Genomic DNA, 26,147 nt, shown 5'->3' on the forward strand with positions numbered 1-26,147 from the left:
AACATGCCTCAGTATCACTAGTCTGACTGACTGACCAGTCAACAACATGCCTCAGTATCACCAGTCTGACTGACTGACCAGTCAACAACATGCCTCAGTATCACTAGTCTGACTGACTGACCAATCAACAACATGCCTCAGCATCACCAGTCTGACTGCCAGTCAACAACATGCCTCAGTATCACCAGTCTGACTGACTGACCAGTCAACAACATGCCTCACTATCACCAGTCTGACTGACTGACCAGTCAACAACATGCCTCAGTATCACCAGTCTGACTGACTGACCAGTCAACAACATGCCTCAGCATCACCAGTCTGACTGACTAACCAGTCAACAACATGCCTCAGTATCACCAGTCTGACTGACTGACCAGTCAACAGCATGCCTCAGCATCACCAGTCTGACTGACTGACCAGTCAACAACATGCCTCAGTATCACCAGTCTGACTGACTGACCAGTCAACAACATGCCTCAGTATCACCAGTCTGACTGACTGACCAGTCAACAACATGCCTCAGTATCACCAGTCTGACTGACTGACCAGTCAACAACATGCCTCAGTATCACCAGTCTGACTGACTGACCAGTCAACAACATGCCTCAGCATCACCAGTCTGACTGACTGACCAGTCAACAACATGCCTCAGTATCACCAGTCTGACTGACTGACCAGTCAACAACATGCCTCAGTATCACCAGTCTGACTGACTGACCAGTCAACAACATGCCTCAGTATCACCAGTCTGACTGACTGATCAGTCAACAACATGCCTCAGCATCACCAGTCTGACTGACTGACCAGTCAACAACATGCCTCAGTATCACCAGTCTGACTGACTGACCAGTCAACAACATGCCTCAGTATAACTAGTCTGACTGACTGATCAGTCAACAACATGCCTCAGTATCACCAGTCTGACTGACTGACCAGTCAACAACATGCCTCAGTATCACCAGTCTGACTGACTGATCAGTCAACAACACGCCTCAGTATCACCAGTCTGACTGACTGACCAGTCCACAACATGCCTCAGCATTACCAGTCTGACTGACTGATCAGTCAACAACATGCCTCCGTATCACCAGTCTGACTGACTGACCAGTCAACAACATGCCTCAGCATCACCAGTCTGAACTGACTGACCAGTCAACAACATGCCTCAGTATCACCAGTCTGACTGATCAGTCAACAACATGCCTCAGTATCACCAGTCTGACTGACCAGTCAACAACATGCCTCAGTATCACCAGTCTGACTGACTGACCAGTCAACAACATGCCTCAGTATCACCAGTCTGACTGACCAGTCAACAACATGCCTCAGCATCACCAGTCTGACTGACCAGTCAACAGCATGCCTCAGCATCACCAGTCTGACTGACTGATCAGTCAACAACTTGCCTCAGTATCACCAGTCTGACTGACTGACCAGTCACAACATGCCTCAGTATCACCAGTCTGACTGACTGACCAGTCAACAACATGCCTCAGTATCACCAGTCTGACTGACTGACCAGTCAACAACATGCCTCAGCATCACCAGTCTGAACTGACTGACCAGTCAACAACATGCCTCAGTATCACCAGTCTGACTGATCAGTCAACAACATGCCTCAGTATCACCAGTCTGACTGACCAGTCAACAACATGCCTCAGTATCACCAGTCTGACTGACTGACCAGTCAACAACATGCCTCAGTATCACCAGTCTGACTGACTGATCAGTCAACAACATGCCTCAGTATCACCAGTCTGACTGACTGACCAGTCAACAGCATGCCTCAGCATCACCAGTCTGACTGACTGATCAGTCAACAACTTGCCTCAGTATCACCAGTCTGACTGACTGATCAGTCAACAACATGCCTCAGTATCACCAGTCTGACTGACTGACCAGTCAACAACATGCCTCAGTATCACCAGTCTGACTGACTGACCAGTCAACAACATGCCTCAGTATCACCAGTCTGACTGACTGACCAGTCAACAGCATGCCTCAGCATCACCAGTCTGACTGACTGATCAGTCAACAACTTGCCTCAGTATCACCAGTCTGACTGACTGACCAGTCAACAACATGCCTCAGCATCACCAGTCTGACTGACTGACCAGTCAACAACATGCCTCAGTATCACCAGTCTGACTGACTGACCAGTCAACAACATGCCTCAGTATCACTAGTCTGACTGACTGACCAGTCAACAACATGCCTCAGTATCACCAGTCTGACTGACTGACCAGTCAACAACATGCCTCAGTATCACTAGTCTGACTGACTGACCAATCAACAACATGCCTCAGCATCACCAGTCTGACTGCCAGTCAACAACATGCCTCAGTATCACCAGTCTGACTGACTGACCAGTCAACAACATGCCTCACTATCACCAGTCTGACTGACTGACCAGTCAACAACATGCCTCAGTATCACCAGTCTGACTGACTGACCAGTCAACAACATGCCTCAGCATCACCAGTCTGACTGACTAACCAGTCAACAACATGCCTCAGTATCACCAGTCTGACTGACTGACCAGTCAACAGCATGCCTCAGCATCACCAGTCTGACTGACTGACCAGTCAACAACATGCCTCAGTATCACCAGTCTGACTGACTGACCAGTCAACAACATGCCTCAGTATCACCAGTCTGACTGACTGACCAGTCAACAACATGCCTCAGTATCACCAGTCTGACTGACTGACCAGTCAACAACATGCCTCAGTATCACCAGTCTGACTGACTGACCAGTCAACAACATGCCTCAGCATCACCAGTCTGACTGACTGACCAGTCAACAACATGCCTCAGTATCACCAGTCTGACTGACTGACCAGTCAACAACATGCCTCAGTATCACCAGTCTGACTGACTGACCAGTCAACAACATGCCTCAGTATCACCAGTCTGACTGACTGATCAGTCAACAACATGCCTCAGCATCACCAGTCTGACTGACTGACCAGTCAACAACATGCCTCAGTATCACCAGTCTGACTGACTGACCAGTCAACAACATGCCTCAGTATAACTAGTCTGACTGACTGATCAGTCAACAACATGCCTCAGTATCACCAGTCTGACTGACTGACCAGTCAACAACATGCCTCAGTATCACCAGTCTGACTGACTGACCAGTCAACAACATGCCTCAGTATCACCAGTCTGACTGACTGACCAGTCAACAGCATGCCTCAGCATCACCAGTCTGACTGACTGACCAGTCAACAACATGCCTCAGTATCACCAGTCTGACTGACTGACCAGTCAACAACATGCCTCAGTATCACCAGTCTGACTGACTGACCAGTCAACAACATGCCTCAGTATCACCAGTCTGACTGACTGACCAGTCAACAACATGCCTCAGTATCACCAGTCTGACTGACTGACCAGTCAACAACATGCCTCAGTATCACCAGTCTGACTGACTGACCAGTCAACAACATGCCTCAGTATCACCAGTCTGACTGACTGACCAGTCAACAACATGCCTCAGCATCACCAGTCTGACTGACCAGTCAACAACATGCCTCAGTATCACCAGTCTGACTGACTGACCAGTCAACAACATGCCTCACTATCACCAGTCTGACTGACTGACCAGTCAACAACATGCCTCAGTATCACCAGTCTGACTGACTGACCAGTCAACAACATGCCTCAGCATCACCAGTCTGACTGACTGACCAGTCAACAACATGCCTCAGTATCACCAGTCTGACTGACTGACCAGTCAACAGCATGCCTCAGCATCACCAGTCTGACTGACTGACCAGTCAACAACATGCCTCAGTATCACCAGTCTGACTGACTGACCAGTCAACAACATGCCTCAGTATCACCAGTCTGACTGACTGACCAGTCAACAACATGCCTCAGTATCACCAGTCTGACTGACTGACCAGTCAACAACATGCCTCAGTATCACCAGTCTGACTGACTGACCAGTCAACAACATGCCTCAGCATCACCAGTCTGACTGACTGACCAGTCAACAACATGCCTCAGTATCACCAGTCTGACTGACTGACCAGTCAACAACATGCCTCAGTATCACCAGTCTGACTGACTGACCAGTCAACAACATGCCTCAGTATCACCAGTCTGACTGACTGACCAGTCAACAACATGCCTCAGCATCACCAGTCTGACTGACTGACCAGTCAACAACATGCCTCAGTATCACCAGTCTGACTGACTGACCAGTCAACAACATGCCTCAGTATAACTAGTCTGACTGACTGATCAGTCAACAACATGCCTCAGTATCACCAGTCTGACTGACTGACCAGTCAACAACATGCCTCAGTATCACCAGTCTGACTGACTGACCAGTCAACAACATGCCTCAGTATCACCAGTCTGACTGACTGACCAGTCCACAACATGCCTCAGCATTACCAGTCTGACTGACTGATCAGTCAACAACATGCCTCAGTATCACCAGTCTGACTGACTGACCAGTCAACAACATGCCTCAGCATCACCAGTCTGACTGACTGATCAGTCAACAACATGCCTCAGTATCACCAGTCTGACTGACTAACCAGTCAACAACATGCCTCAGTATCACCAGTCTGACTAATCAGTCAACAACATGCCTCAGCATCACCAGTCTGACTGACTGACCAGTCAACAACATGCCTCAGCATCACCAGTCTGACCAGTCAACAACATGCCTCAGCATCACCAGTCTGACTGACTGACCAGTCAACAACATGCCTCAGCATCACCAGTCTGACTGACTGACCAGTCAACAACATGCCTCAGTATCACCAGTCTGACTGACTGACCAGTCAACAACATGCCTCAGTATCACCAGTCTGACTGACTGACCAGTCAACAACATGCCTCAGTATCACCAGTCTGACTGACTGACCAGTCAACAACATGCCTCAGCATCACCAGTCTGAACTGACTGACCAGTCAACAACATGCCTCAGTATCACCAGTCTGACTGATGACCAGTCAACAACATGCCTCAGTATCACCAGTCTGCTGACTGACCAGTCAACAACATGCCTCAGTATCACCAGTCTGACTGACTGACCAGTCAACAACATGTCTCAGTATCACCAGTCTGACTGACTGACCAGTCAACAACATGCCTCAGCATCACCAGTCTGACTGACTGACCAGTCAACAACATGCCTCAGTATCACCAGTCTGACTGACTGACCAGTCAACAACATGCCTCAGTATCACCAGTCTGACTGACTGACCAGTCAACAACATGCCTCAGTATCACCAGTCTGACTGACTGACCAGTCAACAACATGCCTCAGTATCACTAGTCTGACTAACCAGTGTCCAATAGTGGACATTTAGAACTAGAACAGAAAACAACAGGTATGAGGACTCCATTGTTAATGATGACCATTGTGCCATGTCTTTTAAGAACGAGAGAAATATGCTGCTCTCATTGGTTGTTCTTTCATTGCAGATATTACCATTGGTGCGTTTATGGCTGATAGCGTGGTGTTATTGAGGTAAGTGGTTGTATTTTAAGTTGGAATGTATTTTAGTTTTACACAAACAGCGGCTTTGTTCCAATGTCCATACCAGCATGACACTTTGAATGCAGGCCCAATACATTGTTTCATTGTAATTGATACTATGCTCATGTAGATTTTGGAACAAAGCAGTATAAAGGCATACAGTGGAACATAGTAAATGTGTTTCATCACAGAAATAGATGAATTCCAAGATGTGTCCACTGCAGTACTATGTTGGATTGTACTGGTTGTAGGTCCATTGACACCATGTTGTTTTGTATTGGTTGTAGGTCCATTGACACCATGTTGTATTGTTATGGTTGTAGGTCCATTGACACCATGTTGTATTGTTATGGTTGTAGGTCCATTGACACCATGTTGTTTTGTATTGGTTGTAGGTCTATTGACACCATGTTGTATTGTATTGGTTGTAGGTCCATTGACACCATGTTGTATTGTACTGGTTGTAGGTCCATTGACACCATGTTGTACTGGTTGTAGGTCCATTGACACCATGTTGTATTGGTTGTAGGTCCATTGACACCATGTTGTTTTGTATTGGTTGTAGGTCCATTGACACCATTTTGTATTGGTTGTAGGTCCATTGACACCATGTTGTATTGTATTGGTTGTAGGTCCATTGACACCATATTGTATTGGTTGTAGGTCCATTGACACCATGTTGTATTGTATTGGTTGTAGGTCCATTGACACCATATTGTATTGGTTGTAGGTCCATTGACACCATGTTGTATTGTATTGGTTGTAGGTCCATTGACACCATATTGTATTGGTTGTAGGTCTATTGACACCATGTTGTTTTGTATTGGTTGTAGGTCCATTGACACCATGTTGTTTTGTATTGGTTGTAGGTCCATTGACACCATGTTGTATTGTATTGGTTGTAGGTCCATTGACACCATATTGTATTGGTTGTAGGTCCATTGACACCATGTTGTATTGTATTGGTTGTAGGTCCATTGACACCATATTGTATTGGTTGTAGGTCTATTGACACCATGTTATGTTTTGTATTGGTTGTAGGTCCATTGACACCATGTTGTATTGTACTGGTTGAAGGTCCATTGACACCAGGTTGTATTGTACTGGTTGTAGGTCCATTGACACCATGTTGTATTGTTATGGTTGTAGGTCCATTGACACCATGTTATGTTTGGTGTTTAGGTCCCGGCCGGTGATCACTGTGGACGTGTCCATCTACCTGCCTGTCTCCATCAACATCTCCGTACCTCAGTGTCACGAGGGACCACAGCACCTCAACTGTTTCAATGCTACAGTCTGTCTGCTCTTCAGAGGAAAACACCTGCCAGAACACATAGGTGAGCACTACTGCAACTACACACAACTGTGTTCTGGCGTGGTCCTGGTTGACTGTTCTGGCGTGGTCCTGGTTGACTGTTCTGGCGTGGTCCTGGTTGACTGTTCTGGCGTGGTCCTGGTTGACTGTTCTGGCGTGGTCCTGGTTGACTGTTCTGGCGTGGTCCTGGTTGACTGTTCTGGCGTGGTCCTGGTTGACTGTTCTGGCGTGGTCCTGGTTGACTGTTCTGGCGTGGTCCTGGTTGACTGTTCTGGCGTGGTCCTGGTTGACTGTTCTGGCGTGGTCCTGGTTGACTGTTCTGGCGTGGTCTTGGTTGACTGTTCTGGCGTGGTCCTGGTTGACTGTTCTGGCGTGATCTTGGTTGACTGTTCTGGCATGATCTTGGTTAACTGTTCTGGCGTGGTCCTGGTTGACTGTTCTGGCGTGGTCCTGGTTGACTGTTCTGGCATGGTCCTGGTTGACTGTTCTGGCGTGGTCCTGGTTGACTGTTCTGGTGTGGTCCTGGTTGACTGTTCTGGCGTGGTCCTGGTTGACTGTTCTGGCGTGGTCCTGGTTAACTGTTCTGGCGTGGTCCTGGTTAACTGTTCTGGCGTGGTCCTGGTTGACTGTTCTGGCGTGGTCCTGGTTGACTGTTCTGGCGTGGTCCTGGTTGACTGTTCTGGCGTGGTCTTGGTTGACTGTTCTGGCGTGGTCCTGGTTGACTGTTCTGGCGTGATCTTGGTTGACTGTTCTGGCATGATCTTGGTTAACTGTTCTGGCGTGGTCCTGGTTGACTGTTCTGGCGTGGTCCTGGTTGACTGTTCTGGCATGGTCCTGGTTGACTGTTCTGGCGTGGTCCTGGTTGACTGTTCTGGTGTGGTCCTGGTTGACTGTTCTGGCGTGGTCCTGGTTGACTGTTCTGGCGTGGTCCTGGTTAACTGTTCTGGCGTGGTCCTGGTTAACTGTTCTGGCGTGGTCCTGGTTGACTGTTCTGGCGTGGTCCTGGTTGACTGTTCTGGCGTGGTCCTGGTTGACTTATTCTGGCGTGGTCCTGGTTGACTGTTCTGGCGTGATCTTGGTTGACTGTTCTGGCGTGATCCTGGTTGACTGTTCTGGCGTGGTCTTGGTTGACTGTTCTGGCGTGGTCCTGTTTGACTGTTCTGGTGTGGTCCTGGTTAACTGTTCTGGCGTGGTCCTGGTTGACTGTTCTGGCGTGGTCCTGGTTGACTGTTCTGGCGTGGTCCTGGTTGACTGTTCTGGTGGGGTCCTTGTTGACGGATGTATAGAACAATGAGCCAGATGTTTAATTTACATTTACATTTGAGTCATTTAGCAGATGCTCTTATCCAGAGTGACTTACAGTTAGTGAGTGCATACATTTTTCATACTGGCCCCCTATGGGAAACGAACCCACAACCCTGGCGTTGCAAGCACCATGCTCTACCAACTGAGCTACAGGGGACTACAATCACCAGATTTACACTGAGAAAACATGCTAGAACGCGCCAATAGGATCTCGCTAGCTCGTGCTTGGCTCTGCCCATCTCTTTTCTTGTTCTTTCCACTATGATTAATTTGCTCCCATTGGAAATGACAGGCCGTGGCTTATCTTGGGTTAGTTATAAAAAAAGAGGATCCATGCCTTTTGCGGCCAGTGGCCGTTGTGCCCTTGGCCCGGAGTGCTGCGGGCTCCGAAGCACCTCTCACTCACATGGCTCTCCGTCACGTGATCGGGACTTTCTCACAGGCTACAAGTGAAGACCGACACATTGGGGACACAGCTGCGCGCATCCTAATCCAATTCCGAGGTGCATATTGAAGATATTGGAAGAACTGTCCACATTTACTTTTCGTCAGCCAACAAGATGAGTAGGCCTAACGAACAGAAAAAGCACTAGCCTATGTCAATCTACTATCCCCCATAGTACAAAAGTTGACCTATTCTATTCTGTGCAAGAAATAAATATTCCAAACATAGTCTGGGACAGTTGTGGGATGTGATAGATCCCAAATTAATACAACCACTAGCATCAAACAACCTTTCTTATGCAATGAGCCTGACGCAACAGATCAGAACCTTTAGCTTAAAATGTTGATAAACTATTAGGCTATTCCTTTACATTATAAGCGCAGCAATGAGCACATGGCAGTAGGTTACAATCACAAATGTTCCATTAGCTGAAAACACCATTATCAAAAGTGACCGCAAATGCAATTATGCGTGTAATGCTTTTATTATAAAGGTGCATTTTTATGGTAAATTATTTTTTCCCAAACTTGAAACTCACATGCTGCTTATGTCAGTTAGGCTCTACACCCCTTGTAAAGCGGATTAATGTGCTTCATTTTAAGAAGTTATTTGGCCACTTTAGTTGTGATACAAACCTTATTAAAACATATAGGCCTATGGGCTAGGCTACATGAGGTGTGTGACTATGATTAGAAAAAGTCACAAAAAAACTGCATTGTTTCTTGCCTTACGCTGGGCATCATTCACAAGTGATAATATAGAATTCACAAGTGATAGGCTAATATTGTCACCCATCAGACTATTCTTGATCTAATCTTGTCTTTACATATACTAAATAATATATGTGTGACATTTGTTTCGATTTAGAATGGACCATTATCATGCACCTCTCTCGAAACAGGGTCAGCGGGAAAAAATACATGTCATCTATGCACTTAAATAGCGAATGGAGGACACTTTTCCCCAGTGCACACTGCACTGATTGAAGTGGATTTAACAAGTGACATCAATAAAGGATCATAGCTTTCACCTGGATTCACCTGGTCAGTCTATGACATGGAAAGAGCAGGTGTTCATAATGTTTTGTATACTCAATGTGTGTTGATCACCTTGGATAATGTTTTGTTTTTGTGTTGTTTGTGAAGTAGAAAATCAATTTTAAAAACTAATTGTCAAAAAAAATGCCTCTAGCTAACTCCTTAAAAGGTCTGGATAAAACATGTAATGTTTGACCTCATGTTTATGATTTGTGTTTTCAAAATAGATCTATGAAGTAGTCTCTCCCCAGAGTTGCTGTATAACCTGACATCTGGTCTCTCTCTGTCTCTCCCCAGAGTTGCTGTATAACCTGACATCTGGTCTCTCTCTGTCTCTCCCCAGAGTTGCTGTATAACCTGACATCTGGTCTCTCTCTGTCTCTCCCCAGAGTTGATGTATAACCTGACATCTGGTCTCTCTCTGTCTCTCCCCAGAGTTGCTGTATAACCTGACATCTGGTCTCTCTCTGTCTCTCCCCAGAGTTGCTGTATAACCTGACATCTGGTCTCTCTCTGTCTCTCCCCAGAGTTGCTGTATAACCTGACAGCTGATGTGGATAAGAGGCAGAGGACCCAGTCTTCCAGAGTGTACTTTATTCAGAACGGAGCCCAGATCAGCTCTGTGAGCAACGAGCTCAGTCTGGACATCAACAGAGAGGACTGCCAACAGTACACTGCATATGTTAAGGTGAGTCCCTAGCAGTCATACAGTATGTGGACATGTGGTTAGCAATGCCAAGGTTGTGGGTTCAATTCCTGCAGGGATCACATAAGATAGGTCCCTTTTCCTCAGTCATATGAGCAGAGTGTCCCCAGCGGTCAAAACTGGTTGCGATGATTATGATATTTTTTGTCATGAAGTCATGTTCAGGTTGTATACTGGCTGTATACGGAAGTTTGTTTAACGTCAAAAATACATCTTCATCTGGATGACCAACAGAGACCAGTGGGTTGTAGTCTCACACACCAGACTGTGTTGTGTGCAACCAGGTTAAGGTATGATGTCTTCTCATCCAGAAAACATGTTTACAACTAGATATGATGTCATTAAGATGTAATGTGCTCTAATGTTGCCCTATGGGTCCCAGTCCCAGTGAGCTGGTTCAGTTGGAGCTAATGTGTCCATGTCCTCAGCTGATCTCTCTTTCTCATGGTAACTGGGTTATTCAAGCAGTGTTGTTTGTCAAGCTGTTTGTTTTGATGTTCTGAAGCAACGTTCAATCTCCATAGCATCTCCGGTAGCAACTTCTGTTCAGTCTAAATAGTTTGGACAGTCTCAAAACAATGTTGAAAATTGTAGCCAAGGCAAACAAAACAAAGGCAAATCATATTGGCTATAATATATATTGTCTATAATATATATTGGCTATAATCTATATTTGCTATTGTCATTGTTCCCTCTAATTTTTTTTCAGCACTGAGCAAATTTCATGTCTGCTGAGCTCAAACTTCAACGTTGTGAATTTCCGTGCAACTTCCGGCGCGCGTTTACTGTGAACACTGAGGCTGAACCCACTTTAACTTACAGTTATAACAGTGGCCAAGTAGGCCTACCATCAATAACAATGTAGAAAAATGCATCCCATAACATTATATCATTCAGCCTACAGTAGCAGTTCAATGTAGGTCTACATTCTATGAGACATTTGAAAAATATATGCAGGGCTTGACATTAACCTGTTTATCCACTTGTCCTTCAGACAAGGAGGTGACTGAAAATGTGTTTTTTGATGCAAGAAACCACTTTACAAAATACAATTCATTATTATTCCCATACCATTATTACAGAGAATCAGACAAATTATGCTACCCTCTGCTTATTGGCTACTTAGCTTATTCAAGAATGTCTCAAAATACAACAATGCCCCTTTAAGACATTTTAAAAGCTATTTACCTGACTCGATTTTCAAAGATGGCTAGAAATGCTCTTGTAGGAAGCAACCACTCCCCCACTGTTGACTAGAAATTAGCTATAACTGGGCTAATAACTAACTAACTAGCAAAGAATATGAACAAATGTGCACAGGTGGCTACATGCAGCTCTTGCTTTGATCTCAAGCGCATCTACTCACGACCGCTCATGCTGTAAACACAGTCCAGTTCAAAGTGAATGGCACAGATCTATATATGCAATGGTCTATTTGCATATCGGCCTACTGCAGCTCTGATTGGTTAAGGTGCACCAGCTTGTGTAGAGTAAGGGCCTGAGCCGTGGCTGTCAATGCAATAGAATCCTACTCCAATGTGCTCTGCCTACAAGAAAATCTCTTGCACAGTTAATTTTGCGTACTAAGTCTTGCATAGTTTGTTTTGTTTCGGTATGTTACATTGAAAGTGGCTAATATTGCGTTGATTCAAGCACAATTCCCACAGTAGAGCGAAACGTTGATAGTGTTAACTGAAGCGGAAAACTCTAGAAAGTTGAGTGAAGTTCAATCTCGTGCTTCTCTGCGAGGGCTGATATTTCTTCAGCGTGGCAGTCGGAGGGGAGCTGTGCGCAGCTTAGAGGGAACATTGGCTATAGTATATATTGGCTATACGTGTGTGTGCATGCGTGTGAAGGTTCAACAGTTGTCTGGTTGAGTAGTATTTGACTGCAGCTTGCTGGGTCAGGGCAAAGGTGACATACAGGCAGTCATAACAGTTAAAACAACACTGTTTACTTTCTGACTGTGCTATCATCGCCAAATGGGTAGAAACAGTAGGTGGTAGAGTAACTCTATTTCACAGACCACATACAGTGGGGAGAACAAGTATTTGATACACTGCCGATTTTGCAGGTTTTCCTACTTACAAAGCATTTTCCTACTTAGTGGTTAAGAGCGTTGTACCAGTAACCGAAAGGTCGCTGGTTCTAATCCCCGAGCCGACTAGGTGAAAAATCTGTCGATGTGCCCTTGAGCAAGGCACTTAACCCTAATTGCTCCTGTAAGTCGCTCTGGATAAGAGCGTCTGCTAAATGACCAATTTATTTATTTATTTATTTACTTCAACTGTGAGAGACGGAATCTAAAACAAAAATCCAGAAAATCACATTGTATGATTTTTAAGTAATTCATTTGCATTTTATTGCATGACATAAGTATTTGATCACCTACCAACCAGTAAGAATTCCGGCTCTCACAGACCTGTTAGTTTTTCTTTAAGAAGCCCTCCTGTTTTCCACTGTATTAACTGCACCTGTTTGAACTTGTTACCTGTATAAAAGACACCTGTCCACACACTCAATCAAACAGACTCCAACCTCTCCACAATGGCCAAGACCAGAGAGCTGTGTAAGGACATCAGGGATAAAATTGTAGACCTGCACAAGGCTGGGATGGGCTACAGGACAATAGGCAAGCAGCTTGGTGAGAAGGCAACAACTGTTGGCGCAATTATTAGAAAATGGAAGAAGTTCAAGATGACGGTCAATCACCCTCGGTCTGGGGCTCCATGCAAGATCTCACCTCGTGGGGCATCAATGATCATGAAGAAGGTGAGGGATCAGCCCAGAACTACACGGGCAGGACCTGGTCAATGACCTGAAGAGAGCTGGGACCACAGTCTCAAAGAAAACCATTAGTAACACACTACGCCGTCATGGATTAAAATCCTGCAGCGCACGCAAGGTCCCCCTGCTCAAGCCAGCGCATGTCCAGGCCCATCTGAAGTTTGCCAATGACCAACTGGATGATCCAGAGGAGGAATGGGAGAAGGTCATGTGGTCTGATGAGACAAAAATAGAGCTTTTTGGTCTAAACTCCACTCGCCGTGTTTGGAGGAAGAAGAAGGATGAGTACAACCCCAAGAAGACCATCCCAACCGTGAAGCATGGAGGTGGAAACATCATTCTTTGGGGATGCTTTTCTGCAAAGGGGACAGGACGACTGCACCGTATTGAGGGGAGGATGGATGGGGCCATGTATCGCGAGATCTTGGCCAACAACCTCCTTCCCTCAGTAAGAGCATTGAAGATGGGTCGTGGCTGGGTCTTCCAGCATGACAACGACCCGAAACACACAGCCAGGGCAACTAAGGAGTGGCTCCGTAAGAAGCATCTCAAGGTCCTGGAGTGGCCTAGCCAGTCTCCAGACCTGAACCCAATAGAAAATCTTTGGAGGGAGCTGAAAGTCCGTATTGTCCAGCGACAGCCCCGAAACCTGAAGGATCTGGAGAAGGTCTGTATGGAGGAGTGGGCCAAAATCCCTGCTGCAGTGTGTGCAAACCTGGTCAAGACCTACAGGAAACGTATGATCTCTGTAATTGGAAACAAAGGTTTCTGTGCCAAATATTAAGTTCTGCTTTTCTGATGTATCAAATACTTATGTCATGCAATAAAATGCAAATTAATTACTTAAAAATCATACAATATGATTTTCTGGATTTTTGTTTTAGATTCCGTCTCTCACAGTTGAAATGTACCTATGATAAATATTACAGACCTCTACATGCATTGTAAGTAAGACAACCTGCAAAATCGGCAGTGTATCAAATACTTGTTCTCCCCACTGTAGATAAGTAGCTAAGGTGCAGGAAGATATGTGACTTAAACTGGAGACTGAGCCCTCCGCACACTCACTGTTGAGCCATGCACATTTCTGTTATTTAATTTCCAAGCTGTCGGTCACAGTAGTAGACCTTTGTCACTATTGTCAGATAGCATAGCCTAGAGCTCTGACTTAAACTACATTTTAATCATTGCAATTTGCATGGATCTCTCTGCCCCCCCTCCTCTTTGAATACTGGTGCGTGCCACGTACGTAACTAACTGGCATCTCTCTGGCTCGGTGTGCTGTAATGTACTAGGAGGGATTAACTGGCATCTCTCTGGCTTGGTGTGCTGTAATGTACTAGGAGGGATTAATGCTCTTCCAGTAAAGCTGAGAGTGGGATTCATCAGGCCAGAACCACATGTCACGATAGAGTTGAGCTGTGTAGTAAAATACAATAGAATATAATTGAATTTGACCTTGTGAGGGAATTTGTTTAAAAGCATTGGCAATGTAAAATAGTTTGATTAACCAGAGATCAGAGGAACACTTGGTCTGCTTTGTGGAGTTATATAGTATTCAAAGGTGTGACAGATTTTTTTAGAACTTCCAATATTATAATAATATAGTATAACCTCTGGTATTTACAGTTGAAGTTGGAAGTTTACATACACCTTAGCCAAATACATTTTAACTCAGTTTTTCACAATTCCTGACATTTAATCCTAGTAAAGATTCCCTGTCTTAGGTCAGTTAGGATCACCACTTTATTTTAAGAACGTGAAATGTCAGAATAATAGTAGAGAGAATGATTTATTTCAGCTTTTATTTCTTTCATCACATTCCCAGTGGGTCAGAAGTTTACATACACTCAATTAGTATTTGGTAGCATTGCCTTTAAATTGTTTAACTTGGATCAAACATTTTGGGTAGTCTTCCACAAGCTTCCCACAATAAGTTGGGTGAATTTTGGCCCATTCCTCCTGACAGAGCTGGTGTAACTGAGTCAGGTTTGTAGGCCTCCTTGCTCACATACGCTTTTTCAGTTCTGCCCACACATTTTCTATAGGATTGAGGTCAGGGCTTTGTGATGGCCACTGCAATACCTTGACTTTGTTGTTCTTGTCACGATCGTCGGATACAGAGGACCAAGGCGCAACGTTGAAGGCGAACATACTTTTATTATTTAGAATGAACACACGAACAAAAACGATAACGTGACGTCCTCGGTTCTAGCACAAACCTATACTGGAACAAGTTCCCACATAAAACAATGCCAAACGGCTACCTAAGTATGGCTCCCAATCAGAGACAACGAGCTACAGCCGTCTCCGATTGGGAGCCACCCTGGCCAACATAGAAATACAAAACTAGAACAAACAAAGAAAACTCACAACCTGGCTCAACATACATTTACATTTAACATATAAGTCATTTAGCAGACGCTCTTATCCAGAGCGACTTACAAATTGGTGCATTCACCCTATAGCCAGTGGGTTAACCACTTTACAATATATATTATTATTATTATTATTATTATTATTATTTTTTATTTTTTGGGGGGGGGGGGCGGGGGGGTAGAAGGATTACTTCATCCTATCCCAGGTATTCCTTAAAGAGGTGGGGTTTCAAATGTCTCCGGAAGGTAGTGAGTGACTCCGCTGTCCTGGCGTCGTGAGGGAGCTTGTTCCACCATTGGGGTGCCAGAGCAGCGAACAGTTTTGACTGGGCTGAGCGGGAACTATGCTTCCGCAGAGGAAGGGGAGCCAGCAGGCCAGAGGTGGATGAACGCAATGCCCTCGTTTGGGTGTAGGGACTGATCAGAGCCTGAAGGTACGGAGGTGCCGTTCCCCTCACTGCTCCATAGGCAAGCACCATGGTCTTGTAACGGATGCGAGCTTCAACTGGAAGCCAGTGGAGTGTGCGGAGGAGGGGGGTGACGTGAGAGAACTTGGGAAGGTTGAACACCAGACGGGCTGCGGCATTCTGGATGAGTTGTAGGGGTTTAATGGCACAGGCAGGGAGCCCAGCCAACAGCGAGTTGCAGTAATCCAGACGGGAGATGACAAGTGCCTGGATTAGGACCTGTGCCGCTTCCTGTGTAAGGCAGGGTCGTACTCTCCGAATGTTGTAGAGCATGAACCTGCAGGATCGGGTCACCGCCTTGATGTTAGCGGAGAACGACAGGGTGTTGTCCAGGGTCACGCCAAGGCTCTTCGCACTCTGGGAGGAGTACACAACGGAGTTGTCAACCGTGATGGCGAGATCATGGAACGGGCAGTCCTTCCCCGGGAGGAAGAGCAGCTCCGTCTTGCCAGGGTTCAGCTTGAGGTGGTGATCCGTCATCCATACTGATATGTCGGCCAGACATGCAGAGATGCGATTCGCCACCTGGTTATCAGAAGGGGGAAAGGAGAAGATTAGTTGTGTATCGTCAGCGTAGCAATGATAGGAGAGGCCATGTGAGGATATGACAGAGCCAAGTGACTTGGTGTATAGGGAGAAAAGGAGAGGGCCTAGAACTGAGCCCTGGGGGACAGCAGTGGTGAGAGCACGTGGTGCGGAGACAGCTTCTCGCCACGCCACTTGGTAGGAGCGACCGGTCAGGTAGGACGCAATCCAGGAGTGAGCCGCGCCGGAGATGCCCAGCTCGGAGAGAGTGGAGAGGAGGATCTGATGGTTCACAGTATGAAAGGCAGCAGACAGGTCTAGAAGGACAAGAGCAGAGGAGAGAGAGTTAGCTTTAGCAGTGCGGAGAGCCTCCGTGACACAGAGAAGAGCAGTCTCAGTTGAATGACCAGTCCTGAAACCTGACTGGTTTGGATCAAGAAGGTCATTCTGAGAGAGATAGCAAGAGAGTTGGCTAAAGACGGCACGCTCAATAGTTTTGGAAAGAAAAGAAAGAAGGGATACTGGTCTGTAGTTGTTGACATTAGTGGGAATCGAGTGTTGTTTTTTTGAGAAGGGGTGCAACTCTCGCTCTCTTGAAGACGGAAGGGACATGGCCAGCGGTCAAGGATGAGTTGATCAGCGAGGTGAGGTAGGGGAGAAGGTCACCGGAGATGGTCTGGAGAAGAGAGGAGGGGATTGGGTCAAGCGGGCAGGTTGTTGGGTGGCCTGCAGTCACTAGTCGCAAGATTTTATCTGGAGAGAGAGGGGAGAAAGAAGTCAAAGCATAGGGTAGGGCAGTGTGAGCAGGACCAGCAGTGTCATTAGACTTAACAAACGAGGATCGGATGTCGTCAACCTTCTTTTCAAAGTGGTTGACGAAGTCATCCACAGAGAGGGAGGAGGGGGGGGGGGGGGGAGGATTCAGCAGTGAGGAGAATGTGGCAAAGAGCTTCCTAGGGTTAGAGGCAGATGCTTGGAATTTAGAGTGGTAGAAAGTGGCCTTAGCAGCAGAAACAGATGAAGAAAATGTAGAGAGGAGGGAGTGAAAAGATGCCAGGTCGGCAGGGAGTTTAGTTTTCTTCCATTTCCGCTCCGCTGCCCGGAGCTCTGTTCTGTGAGCTCGCAATGATTCATCAAGCCACGGAGCTGGAGGGGAGGACCGAGCCGGCCGGGAGGATAGGGGACACAGGGAGTCAAAGGATGCAGAAAGGGAGGAGAGGAGGGTTGAGGAGGCAGAATCAGGAGATTGGAGGGAGAAGGATTGAGCAGAGCGAAGAGATGATAGGATGGAAGAGGAGAGAGTAGTGGGAGAGAGAGAGCGAAGGTTGCGGCGGCGCGTTACCATCTGTGTAGGGGCAAAGTGAGTAGTGTTGGAGGAGAGCGAGAGAGAAAAGGATACAAAGTAGTGGTCGGAGACATGGAGGGGAGTTGCAGTGAGATTAGTAGAAGAGCAACATCTAGTAAAGATGAAGTCAAGCGTATTGCCTGCCTTGTGAGTAGGGGGGGACGGTGAGAGGGTGAGGTCAAAAGAGGAGAGAAGTGGAAAGAAGGAGGCAGAGAGAAATGAGTCAAATGTAGACGTAGGGAGGTTGAAATCCCCCAAAACTGTGAGGGGTGAGCCATCCTCAGGAAAGGAACTTATCAAGGCGTCAAGCTCATTGATGAACTCTCCAAGGGAACCTGGAGGGCGATAGATGACAAGGATATTAAGCTTAAATGGGCTAGTGACTGTGACAGCATGGAATTCAAATGAGGAGATAGACAGGTGGGTTAGGGGAAAAATTGAGAATGTCCACTTGGGAGAGATGAGGATTCCTGTGCCACCACCCCTCTGACCAGATGCTCTCGGGGTATGCGAGAACACATGGTCAGACGAGGAGAGAGCAGTAGGAGTAGCAGTGTTTTCAGTGGTAATCCATGTTTCCGTCAGCGCCAGGAAGTGGAGGGACTGGAGGGTAGCATAGGCTGGGATGAAGTCAGCCTTGTTGGCGGCAGAACGGCAGTTCCAGAGGCTGCCTGAGACCTGGAACTCCAGGTGTGTGGTGCGTGCAGGGACCACCAGGTTAGAGAGGCAGCAGCCACGCGGTGTGAGGCGTTTGTGTAGCCTGTGCGGAGAGGAGAGAACAGGGATAGGCAGAGGCATAGTTGACAGGCTGCAGCAGATGGCTACAATAATGCAGAGGAGATCGGAATGAAATGAACTAAACATCTAGGAAAGGAGAGAGCAGGCCTCCCTCACCAAAAAAATATAACTCTCCCAACTTCCACCTCAGAAACTATAATTGTTTCACTGAACCACCCGAATAAAACTCTCCCAACTTCCACTTTAGAAATTAGAATTGTTGTAAACTACAGCGGTTCAATGTTTCAATGAATAGACTCAACTTACTTTATTCAGCTAGCTAACTATGACGCCATAGCTAACTAGCATGCTAGCATCCAATAACACACAGTTTAGCACCAATACTTGGTTACAATAAACTACCAATAGTGTGTGAACACACTAAACAGATAATTCGTGTCCGTGTCTAGTTCTTTCATAACGCAGCAATGATTAAACGTTGGCTAGCTAGCACAAAGATATTGTATTTAGCTACTACAGTACAGCCAGCTGGTAGTGTTGGCTAGCTAGAAATGGCTGCTGTGTTGACTTTGTTTGAAAAACGGCGTCGCTGCGAACGAATGTAGCTGGCTAAAAGGATATTGTTTTTAGTTGCTACCGTTGCTAATAGCTACTCGCCAGCTAATCCAGGAGGTGAGTTAGCTAGCTGGCTTCAGTGCTACACCCGGCACCGCCGAATACAAAAGTAACCTACAATAACTACACAACAACTACCCACAACAGCCCACGATGCCTACCTATACTACTTAATAATATACAGCCCACGATGCCTACCTATAATACCTAGCTACAATCTAAATACATAGTTTAAGCCTTACTCGACAAAGCCCAAGCTATGTATAAAGCCAAACTGGCAGACTGCAATCAGTAGCTGTAATTAAGTACAGCAGCTACCAACCACCTAACGTTAATGCCTCGGATAATGAGGTTAGAAAAACAGCTGAATGGTGGCAGCTAGCTGGCTCAATCACAGGTACTCTTAAGCGTGAAATAACATTGGAAACAACTAACCACAGTTGCTAAAAGTTACCAGTAGCTACCCGCTAGCTAGCTAGCTAGCTTTGTTGGTCCAAGTAGTGGGTAAGCTAGCCTCGTGCTTCGCCGGGGTCCGCCGAATACAATACTTACCTACAATAATTACCTACAATAACTACCTGAGTAAACTACCTATAATACCTAACTACAATACCTACCTACAATCTAAATACATGGTTTAAGCTTTACTCAACACCATTTAAGAAGCCAAGCTTACCTCCTGCTAGAGAAAACACAACCTCTCCCGACCTCTCCCGACCACCGTCAGCACACACTGCATACAAGCGTCCCCAGAGCCAGGGCGTGACAGTACCCCCCCCAAAGGCGCGGACTCCGACCGCGCCAACCAAACACCACAGGGGAGGGACCGGGTGGGCACTCCGCCTTGGCGGCGGATCCGGCTCCGGGCATGATCCCCACTCCCTCTCTAACCCCCCAAAGTACCCCTGGTCCGGTCTGGCCCTGCTGGCCGGAGCTGGACTGAACACTGGTGGAGCGGATTGCTCTAGCTCCGGCGTGGACCAGGCACCGGTGGAACAAGCACGGGCTGTGCCGGACTGACGACGCACACCACTGGCTTGGTGTGGGGAGCAGGAATGGGCCGGACATGGGCTGACGAAGCGCACCACTGGCTTGGTGCGGGGAGCAGGAACGGGCCGGACCGGGCTGACGAAGCGCACCACTGACTTGGTGCGGGGAGCAGGAGCGGGCCGGAACGGGCTGGCGACGCGCACCACAGGCTCGGTGCGAGGGACAGGAACAAGCCGGACCGTAATGGGAACACACACCACTGGCCCTACGCGGGGATCAGGAACGGGCCGGACCGGACTGGCAACACACCCCAGTACCTCTCGCCGTGCCTCTACATCCTCCTTCCCCCTGGTGACCAGTGACTCCCGTAACCTGGCGGCCTCCTGCTGCCCCGTCGTCCACGGCGTGAGCCCCCCCCTAAAAAATGTCTGGGCGTCTCTCCTCCCCGTGGTCCAGGCCTCCATAGCTCTCGCCAGACTTTCGCCCTTCTGCTTCCAAGTCCAGCCTCTCTCCTCCTCACACGGCTTGACCCAGTCGAGGTGGCAAAGGAGATCCGATAGAGATTCCCCTGGCGATGGCTCCTGGACACGCTGCTTGGTCCAGTTTTGGTGGGATCTTCTGTCACGTTATCGTTTGTTGTTTTTGTTCGTGTGTTCATTCTAAATAAATATAAAAGTATGTTCGCCTTCAACGCTGCGCCTTGGTCCTCTGTATCTGACGATCGTGACAGTTCTTAAGCCATTTTGCCACAACTTTGGAAGTATGCTTGAGGTCATTGTACATTTGGAAGACCCATTTGCGACCAAGCTTTAACTTCCTGACTGATGTCTTGAGATGTTGCTTCAATATATCCACATAATTTTCCTTCCTCATGATGCCATCTATTTTGTGAAGTGTACCAGTCCCTCCTGCAGCAAAGCACCCTCACAGCATGATGCTGCCACCCCCGTGCTTCACGGTTGGGATGGTGTTCTTCGGCTTGCAAGACCCCCCTTTTTCCTCCAAACATAACGATGGTCATTATGGCCAAACAGTTCTATTTTTGTTTCATCAGAGCAGAGGACATTTCTCCAAAAAGTATGATCTTTGTCCCCATGTGCAATTGCAAACCGTAGTCTGCCTTTTTTATGGCGGTTTTGGAGCAGTGGCTTCTTCCTTGCTGAGCGGCCTTTCAGGTTATGTCGATATAGGACTCGTTTTACTGTGGATATATATACTTTTGTACCTGTTTCCTCCAGCATCTTCACAAGGGCCTTTGCTGTTGTTCTGGGATTGATTTGACAGAACGCGTCTCCTTCCTGAGCGGTATGACGGCTGCGTGGTCCCATGGTGTTTATACTTGCGTACAATTTTTTGTACAGATGAACGTGGTACCTTCAGGCATTTGGAAATTGCTCCGAAGGATTAACCAGACTTGTGGAGGTCTACAATTTTTTTTCTGAGGTCTTGGCTGATTTCTTTTGATTTTCCCATGATGTCAAGCAAAGAGGCACTGAGTTTGAAGGTAGGCCTTGAAATACATCCACAGGTACACCTCCAATTGACTCAAAGGATGTCAATTAGCCTATCAGAAGCTTCTAAAGCATGACATAATTTTCTGGAATTTTCCAAGCTGTTTAAAGGCACAGTCAACTTAGTGTATGTAAACTTCTGACCCACTGGAATTGTGATACAGTGGATTATAAGTGAAATAATCTATCTGTAAACAATTGTTGGAAAAATTACTTGTGTCATGCACAAAGTAGATGTCCTAACCGACTTGCCAAAACTATAGTTTGTTAACAAGAAATTTGTGGAGTGGTTGAAAAATGAGTTTTAATGACATTTACATTTTAGTCATTTAGCAGACGCTCTTATCCAGAGCGACTTACAGTTAGTGAGTACATACATTATTTATTTTATTTTTTTCATACTGGCCCCCCGTGGGAATAGAACCCACAACCCTGGCGTTGCAAACGCCATGCTCTACCAACTGAGCTACATCCCTGCCGGCCATTCCCTCCCCTACCCTGGACGACACTGGGCCAATTGTGCGCCGCCCCATGGGTCTCCCGGTCGCGGCCGGCTACGACAGAGCCTGGATACGAACCAGGATCTCTAGTAGCACAGCTAGCACTGCGATGCAGTGCCTTAGACCACTGCTCCACTCGGGAGCTGTAAACTTCCAACTTCAACTGTAGCTTTCTTTTTTAGGTAGTCAAAGGTGTGCATACATGTTTTATTAGATTTTCTTAACACCTTTTTATCACACACACACACACACACTTACATCTTGTGTGTGTAGAAATGTTGAGTTTGAATTGGCTTCTTGTCGGTTTGATGAAGTGTGTGTCGGCCCAGCCCATGTAACCATGAGGTGCCTGTTTAGTCTAGCCAGGCTGGTAATGCTTATTGGTGGATTGAAGAAACACACACTACTTCTATACATTAGTTGTGTATAGTTCTCTACATTAGTTGTATATAGTTCTCTACATTAGTTTTTTATTTATTTTATTTAACCTTTATTTAACCAGGTAAGCCAGTTTCGAACAAGTTCTCATTTACAACTGCGACCTGGCCAAGATAAAGCAAAGCAGTGCGATAAAAACAACAACACAGAGTTACATATGGGGTAAACAAAACATAAAGTCAAAAATACAACAGAAAATATATATACAGTGTGTGCGAATGTAGTAAGTTATGGAGGTAAGGCAATAAATAAATAGGCCATAGTGCAAAAATAGTTACAATTTCGTAATTAACACTGGAATGATAGACGTGCAAAAGATGATGTGCAAATAGAGATACTGCAGTGCAAATTAGCAAAATAAATAACAATATGGGGATGAGGTAGTTGGGTGGGCTAATTTCAGAATGGCTGTCTACAGGTGCAGTGATCGGTAAGCTTCTCTGATGACTGACGCTTAAAGTTAGTGAGGGAGATAAGAGTCTCCAGCTTCAGAGATTTTTGCAGTTCGTTCCAGTCATTGGCAGCAGAGAACTGGAAGGAATGGCGGCCAAAGGAGGTGTTGGCTTTGGGGATGACCAGTGAGATATACCTGCTGGAGCGCAGACTATGGGTGGGTGTTGCTATGGTGACCAGTGAGCTAAGATAAGAAGGGGATTACTTGTATACAGTTCTATCCATTAGTTGTATATAGTTCTCTACATTAGTTGTATACAGTTCTCTACATTAGTTGTATACAGTTCTATACATTAGTTGTATATAGTTCTCTACATTAGTTGTATACAGTTCTATACATTAGTTGTACTGTATACAGTTCTATCTATTAGTTGTGTACAATTCTCTACATTAGTTTTATAAGGTTATCTCCATTAGTTCTGTATAGTTCTCAACATTAGTTGTGTATAGTTCTCTACATTAGTTGTATATAGTTCTCTACATTAGTTGTATACAGTTCTATCCATTAGTTGTATACAGTTTTCTACATTAGATCTATACAGTTCTCCACATTAGTTGTATACAATTCTCTACATTAGTTTTATAAGGTTCTCTCCATTAGTTCTGTATAGTTCTCTACATTAGTTGTGTATAGTTCTCTACATTAGTTGTATACAGTTCTATACATTAGTTGTGTACAGTTATATATACATTAGTTGTATATAGTTCTCTACATTAGTTGTAAACAGTTCTATCCATTAGTTGTAAACAGTTCTATCCATTAGTTGTATATAGTTCTCTACATTAGTTGTATACAGTTGTCTACATTAGTTCTGTATAGTTCTATCCATTAGTTGTATATAGTTCTCTACATTAGTTGTATACAGTTGTCTACATTAGTTGTGTACAGTTATATATACATTAGTTGTATATAGTTCTCTACATTAGTTGTAAACAGTTCTATCCATTAGTTGTAAACAGTTCTATCCATTAGTTGTATATAGTTCTCTACATTAGTTGTATACAGTTGTCTACATTAGTTCTGTATAGTTCTATCCATTAGTTGTATATAGTTCTCTACATTAGTTTTATAAGGTTCTCTCCATTAGTTGTGTATAGTTCTCTACATTAGTTGTATAAAGTTATATACATTAGTTGTATACAGTTTTCTACATTAGTTGTATACAGTTCTCTACATTAGTTGTATACAGTTCTCTATATTAGTTGTATATAGTTCTCTACATTAGTTGTATACAGTTCTATCCATTAGTTGTAAACAGTTCTATCCATTAGTTGTAAACAGTTCTATCCATTAGTTGTATATAGTTCTCTACATTAGTTGTATACAGTTGTCTACATTAGTTCTGTATAGTTCTCTACATTAGTTGTATACAGTTGTCTACATTAGTTCTGTATAGTTCTATACATTAGTTGTGTGTAGTTCTCTACATTAGTTGTATATAGTTCTCTACATTAGTTGTAAACAGTTCTATCCATTAGTTGTATATAGTTCTCTACATTAGTTGTATACAGTTGTCTACATTAGTTCTGTATAGTTCTCTACATTAGTTGTATACAGTTCTCTACATTAGTTGTATATAGTTGTCTACATTAGTTGTATATAGTTCTCTACATTAGTTGTATACAGTTCTCTACATTAGTTGTATATAGTTGTCTACATTAGTTGTATATAGTTCTCTACATTAGTTGTATACAGTTCTCTACATTAGTTGTATACAGTTCTCTACATTAGTTGTATACAGTTGTCTACATTAGTTGTATATAGTTCTCTACATTAGCTGTGTGTAGTTCTATACAGTCACAACCTGAATCAGAAATGACTACCCCAATCCAACCAAAGAATCAGTACAGAATCAATCACTAGCTCATCTTGGCTAGCTCAGAATCCCAAACAATTAGAATACAGACCATACGAGAATTCAACCTAACCACAACCACACCAGACTGCTTAGAGAGAGAGAAGGAAGCAAAAATACAGTGAGGGAAAAAAGTATTTGATCCCCTGCTGATTTTGTACGTTTGCCCACTGACAAAGAAATGATCAGTCTATAATTTTAATGGTAGGTTTTTTTGAACAGTGAGAGACAGAATAACAACAAAAAAATCCAGAAAAACACATGTCAAAAATGTTATAAATTGATTTGCATTTTAATGAGGGAAATAAGTATTTGACCCCCCTCTCAATCAGAAAGATTTCTGGCTCCCAGGTGTCTTTTATACAGGAACGAGCTGAGATTAGGAGCACACTCTTAAAGGGAGTGCTCCTAATCTCAGCTTGTTACCTGTATAAAAGACACCTGTCCACAGAAGCAATCAATCAATCAGATTCCAAACTCTCCACCATGGCCAAGACCAAAGAGCTCTCCAAGGATGTCAGGGACAAGATTGTAGACCTACACAAGGCTGGAATGGGCTACAAGACCATCGCCAAGCAGCTTGGTGAGAAGGTGACAACAGTTGGTGTGATTATTCGCAAATGGAAGAAACACAAAATAACTGTCAATCTCCCTCGGCCTGGGGCTCCATGCAAGATCTCACCTCATGGAGTTGCAATGATTATGAGAACAGTGAAAAATCAGCCCAGAACTACACAGGAGGATCTTGTCAATGATCTCAAGGCAGCTGGGACTATAGTCACCAAGAAATCAATTGGTAACACACTACGCCGTGAAGGACTGAAATCCTGCAGCGCCCGCAAGGTCCCCCTGCTCAAGAAAGCACATATACAGGGCCATCTGAAGTTTGCCAATGAACATTGAATGATTTAGAGGAGAACTGGGTGAAAGTGTTGTGGTCAGATGAGACCAAAATCGAGCTCTTTGGCATCAACTCAACTCGCCATGTTTGGAGGAGGAGGAATGCTGCCTATGACCCCAAGAACACCATCCCCACTGTCAAACATGGAGGTGGAAACATTATGCTTTGGGGGTATTTTTCTGCTAAGGGGACAGGACAACTTCACTGCATCAAAGGGACGATGGACGGGGCCATGTACCGTCAAATCTTGGGTGAGAATATCCTTCCCTCAGCCAGGGCATTGAAAATGGGTCGTGGATGGGTATTCCAGCATGACAATGACCCAAAA

At 45.3% G+C, this 26,147-nt stretch overlaps 1 protein-coding gene across 1 annotated transcript in view; it reads left to right on the forward strand.

Annotated features, from left to right (window-relative positions):
- Positions 1 to 26,147, forward strand: part of LOC121578210 (integrin alpha-9-like) — a 224,420-nt gene that overhangs the window by 100,625 nt on the left and 97,648 nt on the right. Inside the window, exons 13-15 of the mRNA XM_041892414.1 lie at positions 5,453 to 5,498; positions 6,690 to 6,844; positions 10,137 to 10,297. Of these exons, the coding sequence (XP_041748348.1) occupies positions 5,453 to 5,498; positions 6,690 to 6,844; positions 10,137 to 10,297 (362 nt within the window). The remainder of the gene's footprint in view (positions 1 to 5,452; positions 5,499 to 6,689; positions 6,845 to 10,136; positions 10,298 to 26,147) is intronic.

The sequence above is a fragment of the Coregonus clupeaformis genome, chromosome 1, assembly GCF_020615455.1.
Source record: "Coregonus clupeaformis isolate EN_2021a chromosome 1, ASM2061545v1, whole genome shotgun sequence".
Lineage (NCBI taxonomy): Eukaryota > Metazoa > Chordata > Actinopteri > Salmoniformes > Salmonidae > Coregonus > Coregonus clupeaformis.